Here is a 10847-nt window from a genome sequence, read left to right on the forward strand (position 1 = left end):
GTGGGATCGCCCCATACTATTCTCTCATCAGTACATTGGTGGCAGAGGTGGGATCGCCCCATACTATTCTCTCCTCAGTACATTGGTGGCAGAGGTGGGATCGCCCCATACTATTCTCTCCTCAGTACATTGGTGGCAGAGGTGGGATCGCCCCATACTATTCTCTCCTCAGTACATTGGTGGCAGAGGTGGGATCGCCCCATACTATTCTCTCCTCAGTACATTGGTGGCAAAGGTGGGATCGCCCCATACTATTCTCTCCTCAGTACATTGGTGGCAGAGGTGGGATCGCCACATAATATTCTCTCCCCATACAGTATGCTCCCAAGGAACTACACAAGTGTGTCAGAGTTTGTGATCGTGGGCTTCCCGGGGCTCCATCCATCCTTCAACCAGCTGGTGGCCTGGTTCTTCTTCTTCATCTATGTGACCACGGTGGTGGGGAACATCCTGCTGGTGGTGCTGTTTGCCCTGGAGCGCAGCCTGCAGAAACCCATGTACATCATCATGCTCAGCCTGGCACTGTCAGATATAGGTAAGATACTCAGCCTGGCACTGTCAGATATAGGTAAGATACTCAGCCTGGCTCTGTCAGATATAGGTAAGATACTCAGCCTGGCACTGTCAGATATAGGTAAGATACTCAGCCTGGCACTGTCAGATATAGGTAAGATACTCAGCCTGGCACTGTCAGATATAGGTAAGATACTCAGCCTGGCTCTGTCAGATATAGGTAAAATACTCAGGCTGGCTCTGTCAGATATAGGTAAAATACTCAGCCTGGCTCTGTCAGATATAGGTAAGATACTCAGCCTAGTACTGTCAGATATAGGTAAGAGACAGAATCATGACAGAAAGGTTATCCTGTTCAAATGTGTGTCTGTAAGGACATGTGACATGTGACCACTAAACAATTGATTAATATTTATTTTAATTTTAAAATGTTGCGGTGCTTGTACTTTCTCAGGCTTCTGCACGGTGTCCCTTCCCAAAGTGATAGCTCGGTACTGGTGGGACGACGCTGGCATCTCTTTCTATCTGTGTCTGATACAGAAACAATTCATCCACTACTTTGGAGCACTCACCTCTCTCATCATGATGACCATGGCTATGGACAAATACCTGGCTATCTGCTTCCCTCTCAGGTAACATAGATCTACCTAAACCTAACCCCAACCTTTACCCTAACTCTCTCATCATGTTGACCATGGCTATGGACCAATACCTGGCTATCTGCTACCCTCTCAGGTAACATAGATCTACCTAAACCTAAACCTAACCCCAACCTTTACCCTAACTCTCTCATCATGATGACCATGGCTATGGACCGATACCTGGCTATCTGCTACCCTCTCAGGTAACATAGATCTACTTAACCCTAACCTTTACCCTAACTCTCTCATCATGTTGACCATGGCTATGGACCGATACCTGGCTATCTGCTACCCTCTCAGGTAACATAGATCTACCTAACCCTAACCTTAACTCATAAGAGTATACGCCCTGTCTAAGCTACACTGCTCAAAAAAATAAAGGGAACACTTAAACAACACAATGTAACTCCAAGTCAATCACACTTCTGTGAAATCAAACTGTCCACTTAGGAAGCAACACTGATTGACAATAAATTTCACATGCTGTTGTGCAAATGGAATAGACAAAAGGTGGAAATTATAGGCAATTAGCAAGACACCCCCAATAAAGGAGTGGTTCTGCAGGTGGTGACCACAGACCACTTCTCAGTTCCTATGCTTCCTGGCTGATGTTTTGGTCACTTTTGAATGCTGGCGGTGCTTTCACTCTAGTGGTAGCATGAGACGGAGTCTACAACCCACACAAGTGGCTCAGGTAGTGCAGCTCATCCAGGATGGCACATCAATGCGAGCTGTGGCAAGAAGGTTTGCTGTGTCTGTCAGCGTAGTGTCCAGAGCATGGAGGCGCTACCAGGAGACAGGCCAGTACATCAGGAGACGTGGAGGAGGCCGTAGGAGGGCAACAACCCAGCAGCAGGACCGCTACCTCCGCCTTTGTGCAAGGAGGATTAGGAGGAGCACTGCCAGAGCACTGCAAAATGACCTCCAGCAGGCCACAAATGTGCATGTGTCTGCTCAAACGGTCAGAAACAGACTCCATGAGGGTGGTATGAGGGCCCGACGTCCACAGGTGGGGGTTGTGCTTACAGCCCAACACCGTGCAGGACGTTTGGCATTTGCCAGAGAACACCAAGATTGGCAAATTCGCCACTGGCGCCCTGTGCTCTTCACAGATGAAAGCAGGTTCACACGCACATGTGACAGACGTGACAGAGTCTGGAGACGCCGTGGAGAACGTTCTGCTGCCTGCAACATCCTCCAGCATGACCGGTTTGGCGGTGGGTCAGTCATGGTGTGGGGTGGCATTTCTTTGGGGGGCCGCACAGCCCTCCATGTGCTCGCCAGAGGTAGCCTGACTGCCATTAGGTACCGAGATGAGATCCTCAGACCCCTTGTGAGACCATATGCTTGTGCGGTTGGCCCTGGGTTCTTTCTAATGCAAGACAATGCTAGACCTCATGTGGCTGGAGTGTGTCAGCAGTTCCTGCAAGAGGAAGGCATTGATGCTATGGACTGGCCTGCCCGTTCCCCAGACCTGAATCCAATTGAGCACATCTGGGACAACATGTCTCGCTCCATCCACCAACGCCACGTTGCACCACAGACTGTCCAGGAGTTGGCGGATGCTTTAGTCCAGGTCTGGGAGGAGATCCCTCAGGAGACCATCCGCCACCTCATCAGGAGCATGCCCAGGCGTTGTAGGGAGGTCATACAGGCACGTGGAGGCCACAGACACTACTGAGCCTCATTTTGACTTGTTTTAAGGACATTACATCAAAGTTGGATCAGCCTGTAGTGTGATTTTCCACTTTAATTTTGAGTGTGACTCCAAATCCAGACCTCCATGGGTTGATAAATTTGATTTCCATTGATAATTTGTGTGATTTTGTTGTCAGCACATTCAACTATGTAAAGAAAAAAGTATTTAATAAGAATGTTTCATTCATTCAGATCTAGGATGTGTTATTTTAGTGTTCCCTTTATTTTTTTGAGCAGTGTATATCGAACTGTTTTAAGGTCATATTTTACTATTTGATTTTGAATTTTAAAAACATCGTAATAGTTTTTTTCTTTTTATGTGATGAAAAACATAGTTTTGGCCTTACTGTTATTAGCCCATACAAATGCATTGAATAACAGATTCACTGCATGGGACAACAGCTAGTCCTTATTGTTATTAGCCCATACAAACACTTTGAATAACAGATTCACTGCATGGAACAACAGATAGTCCTTACTGTTATTAGCCCATACAAACACATTGAATAACAGATTCACTACATGGAACAACAAAGAGTCCCACGCAAAAAAAGTGTCTTAGAGATTAAAGAAAGATCAGGCAACATTTTTATATAATTCTTTTTACATGTATTTAACCCCTTATTTTTGTCACTAAAAATGTCCCATATATAAGTCCATACACTTTTTGACTGGTACCAGGGGGCCTTCAGACAAGTCTTGTGAGGCCTGTGGGTGTCCTAGAGATAACAGCTGACATGTACATGTTCCTGAGAGTCTCACCTTTACACAGATTAGTGTGTAGCCCAAACTGTTCACCCCCTAAAGACAGAAGTTGTCAGATCGGCTGTACCGACTTCAAGACTAGTCCCAAGACGGAGAACACCATCTTGTTCATGAGAGGCTCATCATTCAAATCAAATCAAATTTTATTTGTCATATTTTTTTTAGGATCAATTAAAACCTATTGTATTCGGATACAACAGGTTTCACCTTACAGTGAAATTATTACTTACAAGCCCTTAATCAACAATGCAGTTAGAAAAATAATAATTGATCCTAAAAAAAATAAGAACAAGAAATAAAAGTAATAAATATGTCACGCTCGTCGTCCTCCTCATCTGAGGAGGAGTAGTTGGAAGGATTGGAGGACCAATATGCAGCACGGTAAGTGTTCATCTTGAATTTATTTAGAAAAGAGAACACTGAACGAACTATACAAAAATGACAAACAATGAACGTGAAGCTATCGAATAATAGTGCTGACACAAAACACTACACATAGACAATCACCCACAACCCACAATGACAAAACAGGATACCTAAATATGGCTCCCAATCAGAGACAACGACAAACACCTGCCTCTGATTTTGAACCATATCAGGCCAAACACATAGAAATAGACAAAATAGACAAAACATAGAATGCCCACTCAGATCACACCCTGACCAAACAAAACATAGAAACATACAACGCAAACTATGGTCAGGGCGTGACAAAATAATTAAAGAACAGCAGTAAAATAACAATAGCGAGGCTATATACAGGGGGTACCGGTACAGAGTCAGTGAGCGGGGGCACCGGTTAGTCAACGTAATTGAGGTAATATGTACATTTAAGGAGAGTTATTAAAGTGACTATGCATAGATAATGACAGAGAGTAGCAGCAGTGTAAAAGAGGGGGGGGGGGGGGGGGGGGGGGGGTGGGTGGGTAGTGCAAATAGTCTAGGTTGTCATTTGATTAGATGTTCAGGAGTCTTATGGCTTGGGGGTAGAAGCTGTTTTGAAGCCTCTTGGACATAGACTTGGCGTTCCGATATCTCTTGTCATGCGGTAGCAAAGAAAACAGTCTATGACTAAGGTGGCTGGAGTCTTTGACAATATTACTGCTTACTCTGACACCGCCTGGTATAGAGGTCCTGGATGGCAGGAAGCTTGGCCCCAGTGATGTACTGGGCCGTACACACTAACTTCTCTAGCACCTTACGGGTGGATGCCGAGCATTTGCCATACCAGGAGGTAATGCAACCAGTCAGGATGCTCTCGATGGTGCAGCTGTAGAACTTTTTGAGGATCTGGGGACCCATGCAAATCTTTTCAGTCTCCTGAAGGGGAAAAGGTGTTGGCGTGCCCTCTTCACGACTGTCTTGGTGTGTTTGGACCATGATAGTTTGTTGGTGATGTGTACACCACGGATCTTGAAACTCTCAACCCGCCTGTTCAGCCCTCCTTTTTCTGTAGTCCATTATCCGCTCCTTTGTCTTGCTCACATTGAGGGAGAGGTTGTTGTCTTGGCAAGACACGACCAGATCTCTGACCTCCTCCCTATAGGCTGTCTCATCGTTGTCGGTGATCAGACCAACCATTGTTGTGTCGTCAGCAAACTTAATGATGGTGTTGGAGTCGGGCTTGGCCATGCAGTCGTGGGTGAACAGGAGGGGACGAAGCACGCACCCCTGAGGGGCCCAAGCATGCACCCCTGAGGGGCCCCAGTGTTGAGGATCAGCATAGCATATGTGTTGTTGCCTACCCTTACCACCTGGGGGCAGCAGTCCAGGACCCAGTTGCAGAGCGAGGTATTTAGTCCCAGGGTCCTTAGCTTAGTGATGAGCTTTGTGGGCACTATGATGTTGAACGCTGAGTTGTAGTCAAAGAACTACCTTCTCACATAGATGTTCCTTTGTCCAGGTGGGAAAGGGCAGTGTGGAGTGTGATTGAGATTGCGTAATCTGTGGATATGTTGGGGCAGTATGCGAATTGGAGTGGGTCTAGGGTTTCTTTGATGATGGTGTTGATGTGAGTCATGACCAGCCTTTCAAAGCACTTCATGGCTACCGACGTGAGTGCTATGTGGTGGTAGTCATTTAGGCTTGTTACATTTGCTTTCTTGATCACAGGGACTATAGTGATCTGCTTGAAACATGTAGGTATTGCAGACTCGGTCAGAGAGAGGTTGAAAATGTCAGTGAAGACACTTTCCATTTGGTCCTCGCATGCTCTGAGTACACGTCCTGGTAATCCATCTGGCCCCGCAGCCTTATGAATGTTGACCTGTTTAATGGTCTTGCTCACATCGGCTATGTAGAGCGTGCACAAAAAGCTTATTTCTCTCATATTTTGGTCACAAATGTGTTTACATCCCTTTTGGTGAGCATTTCTACTTTGCAAATATAGTCCATCCACCTGACAGGCGTGGCATATCAGGAAGCTGATTAAACAGCATGATCATTACACTGGTGCACATTGTGCTGGGGACAATATAAGGCCACTCTAAGATGTGCAGCTTTGTCACACAGCACAATGCCACAGCGTCCAACCGTCCTCACAACCGCAGACCACGTGTAACCATGCCAGCCCAGAACCTCCACATCCGGCTTCTTCACCTGCGAGATCGTCTGAGACCAGCCACCCAGACAACGGATGAAACTGAGGAGTATTTCTGTCTGTAATAAAGCCCTTTTGTGGGGAAAACCATATTCTGAATGGCTGGGCGTGCCTCCCAAGTGGGTGGGCCTGGCTCCCAAGTGGGTGGGCCCATGCCCTCCCATGCCCACCCAAAGCTGCACTCAGGCATGTGAAAAGCAGAGATTAGGGCATCATGAATTTCTTTCCTTATATGAACTGAAACTCAGTAACATTTTTGAAATTGTTGTATTTAGCATTTATATTTTTGTTCAGGATACTGTCAATATATCTACCTGTAACTACCTGTATTTCCCTCTCAGGTATTCAAAGATAACGATCAACCTTTTACAGAAGGCAGCTCTCTGTCTCTTTCTCTCTTTCTCACCTCCTATCCCACCCATCTCGCTCCCTTCTCCTCCTTCTTCCATCTCTCTCTCCCACACCTTTCCCCTTCCCCTCCCTCCCTCCATCCCTCTCTCCCTCCCTCTCTACCAGGTACACAGAGCTGATGACCAACAGGACCATGTCTCTCCTAACAGCCCTGTCCTGGGTGTCAGCCATGATATCTCCAGCCATCACCACCATCCAGTCATCCCAGATGCCTTTCTGTGGGCCCAACCGCATCATCCACTGCTACTGCGACACCACATCTCTCAACCAGTCAGTGCCCGAATCCCAATTTGCTCCCTATTCACTTTAAAGTGCACTACTTTTGACTCCTAGTGACTTTACTGTGTTATACTTGATGTACATACAGTTTGTCTTTTTTTAATTGATTAAATAAATTCAGTCAAACAATCAACCAACCACTCACCCACTCAACAGGCTGTCGTGTGCTGACATCTCGTCCCAGAGCAGAGTATCCTTCTCACTAGCCATGGTCGTCCTCTTCCTCCCCTTTGGCTTCATCGTCTTCTCCTACGTCAACATCATCGTCACCGTGATGCGCATGGCTAACACACAGGTCAGAATTCTGGAGGTGTGAAGTGTGGGGGTGGGGTGTGCAGGGGGGCTGGGTGGGAGGAGGGGTGGGGGTGCAGGGGGGCTGGGTGGGAGGAGGGGTGGGGGGTGCAGGGGGGCTGGGTGGGAGGAGGGGTGCAGGGGGGCTGGGTGGGAGGAGGGGTGGGGGGTGCAGGGGGGCTGGGTGGCAGGAGGGGTAAGGGGTGGTGGGTGTGTGACCCCACCACTAAATGTTTATGAGCGTGGCCTTATTTCTATTACGACCTCAACATAACATCAATAGGTTTAGGCTACTACACATGATACTCTAATTTTCCCTATACCCAACATGAGGTTGCTACAACATAGCCTATGAATGAAAGTTTACACAGGTCGAGAGAAAAATTGGAGTAATCAAGCTGACAGTAACATTCAATACTACCTTGAACACTCTTGCCTGCGTCTAGTTGATCTAGGGTGTAATCATTAGTCCAACAGTTGTAAACGAGAGTTTCTATTGGACAAATTCAGGTATGTTTATCCCCATTTCGTTCCGTTTACTTCCGTTTAATAAATGTTTTTCAACAGAATCGGCGGAATGAATACATCCCTGATCACACGCAAACACAGATCACTTTCACAGCAGCCGCATACAAACAGCATGATCACTTTGCTCATTGCACAATTCCTTCTCGCATCTACGTGCTCTCCTCCTCTCACCTTTTCCCTTCACTTGTGAACTTCAGTGCACAACATATCAGCTGTCTGTGACCAGGCGAAATAACCTTTCCAAGCCAACCGCTAACTGCTACACACTGCCTACATCATTGTCACCAAATTAGCTAATGTCATAGTCAACATAGCTACTAGATTTCACGCGTTAGTAAACCCGTTACAATCATGCACAACAGTCTACAGTCACCAAGCAGTTTAGCAGTTACATTGGTGGAACCCGGTAGCAATAGACCAAAAGGTTACATTGACTTGGAAGAGTTCCGGTGTTGGATAGCCATAGCCACCTAGCTAACATAACATCTCTCTTTGTTTGAGCTGGGTGTTTGAGTAGGATAAAGTAGCTAACTTCATTTGCTAGCTAAGTAAATGAAAGTGAAAAAAATACAATGAATTATAGCTAGTTCTTTCTCTCTCTCTCTTGCTTCTCCTTCAGTTGTTCAAAACTGCTCAAGTATTGTCTTTCTTTCTCTTTGAGTCAACTACTCACCACATTTTATGCACTGCAGCGCTCGCTAGCTGTAGCTTATGCTTTCAGTACTAGATTCATTCCCTGACCCTTTGATTTGGTGGACAATGTTAGTTCATGCTGCAAGAGGACGTCCTCCAGGAGTTGTCATAATTACTGTGTCTTAGTCTATGGAAGGAGGTGAGAACCATGAGCCTCCTAGATTTTGTATTGAAGTCAATGTACCCGAAGGACGACGGAAACTAGCCGTCCTCCGGCTACACCTGGTGCTACCCTACAAAGTGCTGTTGAGGTTACTGTAGACCTTCATTACAAAACAGTGTGTTGTAATCAAATCTTTGCTGACGTGTATATATTTACTACAGTTTTATCTAAAAATTATAACTTTTTTATGTTTCACTATTTTATTTTATTAAATTAACTGAGGAGTATGTTCCTCCCCATCCTCATCTGAGGAGCCTCCTAAGCACTAAACCTGGACTGCCAGGTTCACCATTTCACCTTTACATCACACATTGCTTGTCCTGTCCTGTCTCTGTCCTTAATTTTAACTACTCTCTCCTAACCCTAACCCACTGAGAACACTTCTCCATCTCTCCCCTCTCTAACCCTGGGCAGGCTGAAGACCTTCTCAACCTGGGCTGTATCATTCTTATCTAAACTAAACCTTTCCTCTAACCCACTACTCTCCCCTCTCTAACCCAGGGCAGGCTGAAGACCTTCTCAACCTGGGCTGTATCATTCTTATCTAAACTAAACATTTCTTCTAACCCACTACTCTCCCCTCTCTAACCCAGGGCAGGCTGAAGACCTTCTCTACCTGTGTTACTCAGGGCTGTATCATCCTTATTTACTACATCCCCCGCTTCATAGTGAACGCTACACCCTACATCCCCAACCTGACCACAACCCCTGACCTCCGCATCAGCCTCGCCATTTTCTCCAGGTAGGTAGAACACAGATTAGAGAGGTGGGATGGGAACCCAAAGGTTGCTAGTTCAAGTCCCGGGCCGGGCGATGCACAAGTGGAATGATCTGGCTACTTTTGTCAGATCATTACCACCACTGCCGTTGTGCCCTTGAGAAAGGCACTTATCCCAAAAACAGCTATCCAACCAGGGGCTCCCCGGTCTGAACTACACCCCTCCTGTTCCTGTCTCCCTTCTGTCCCTCTGTCCCTCTGTCCCCCTCGTCCTGTCTGTTTCTCCCCCTTCCCTTCATTCCTGTCCCCCTCCCCATCTCCCCTCCCATCCTGTTCCTGTCTCCCTCTGTCCCTCTGTCCCCCTCGTCCTGTCTGTTTCTCCCCCTTCCCTTCATTCCTGTCCCCCTCCCCGTCTCCCCTCCCGTCCTGTCCCTTTCTTGCCCTCTCCCTTCTGCCCCCTGCCATCCAGAGTCGGTGGAAGACCTTCTCCATCTGTAGTTCCCAGCTGTGTATCATCTCTCTGTACTACGTCCCCCGGTGCTGTGTCTACACCAGCAGCATCCTCAACTTCTCCATCAGCCAGGACTTTGTTATCGGCCAAACCTTCCTCAACAGGCAGGTAGTTTAGAGAAGCGGTCCAGCAACCAGAAGGTTGTCAGTTTGAATCCCATGTTTGACAGGGATAAATGTGGTTGGGAGTGGTGGGTTGCTGGCATCTGTGTCCTAGATGCCATCACCTGCTGTTGTGCAATTAACCCCTACACTCCTCACTGGGCACTACACTAGTAGCTGCCCATTGCTCCAGCCTCTCTGTGTGTGTGTGTGTGTGTGTGTGTGTGTGTGTGTGTGTGTGTGTGTGTGTGTGTGTGTGTGTGTGTGTGTGTGTGTGTGTGTGTGTGTGTGTGTTTTAATAATGTATTCTTCTTATTCTACAGTCTGCTGCCGCCCCTCCTCAACCCCTTCATCTACTGCCTCCGTACCAAGGAGATCAAGGCTTCCCTGGCCAAGTGGGCCTACAGAGGGCAGTCCAACGCACATCACAAACCCTCCATCCACCCCATAGCCTGCTGACAGGCACTCAGGCAGCCTGCCGCTAATAAAATCACACAGGAGGCATTATGACTGCACTCTCTCCTGTTCTCTCACCTATGAAGGAAGCAATTGGCCGAAACGTCATCTGGTCATGCAGATGTTGAGCCCCAGAACTGATATGTTTTTTACATTTCCTTATTCAATATGGTAAACAATAAACATTTACACTTGTTTTTGCTGTCTGGTAGTTTGTTTTTGTTCCCATATACTGAATGTGCTGCGAAAGAAGAGGCTACAGCACATTCAGACAGCAACAATCATATCCTCATTTGAAATGTCACATCACTCAAATAAGACTGATGTCATCAAATCACATTTGATACATTTTCATATCTGCAATATAACCCTTAAAGGGGCAATCCACAATTAGTACATTCTTTTTTTTTCTTTAAAATGAATCATATATTAGCCATTGATTCTTGAAGAATATAATTTATAAAGGCCAAATGAGCTTAG

The 10847-nt window shown here is 46.6% G+C and overlaps 1 protein-coding gene across 1 annotated transcript; it reads left to right on the forward strand.

The window, feature by feature from the left end:
- Positions 1-318: 318 nt before the first annotated feature.
- On the forward strand, positions 319-10370 carry LOC120021148 (olfactory receptor 10A4-like). Its single transcript, XM_038964787.1, has 6 exons — positions 319-535; positions 968-1145; positions 6733-6897; positions 7063-7201; positions 9175-9323; positions 10235-10370. The coding sequence occupies exons 1-6, from the start codon at positions 319-321 to the stop codon at positions 10368-10370; spliced, it is 984 nt and encodes a 327-aa protein (XP_038820715.1).
- Positions 10371-10847: the final 477 nt, after the last annotated feature.

Source organism: Salvelinus namaycush, chromosome 26 (assembly GCF_016432855.1).
Source record: "Salvelinus namaycush isolate Seneca chromosome 26, SaNama_1.0, whole genome shotgun sequence".
Taxonomy (NCBI): Eukaryota; Metazoa; Chordata; class Actinopteri; order Salmoniformes; family Salmonidae; genus Salvelinus; species Salvelinus namaycush.

Excerpts from the sequence above, each read along its gene's own strand:
- LOC120021148 (XM_038964787.1), top strand. The coding sequence starts at position 319 with ATGCTCCCAAGGAACTACACAAGTGTGTCAGAGTTTGTGATCGTGGGC. Across the intron at positions 536-967 it reads CCTGGCACTGTCAGATATAG|GCTTCTGCACGGTGTCCCTT; the intron begins GTAAGATACTCA and ends GTACTTTCTCAG. Across the intron at positions 7,202-9,174 it reads TGCGCATGGCTAACACACAG|GGCAGGCTGAAGACCTTCTC; the intron begins GTCAGAATTCTG and ends TCTCTAACCCAG.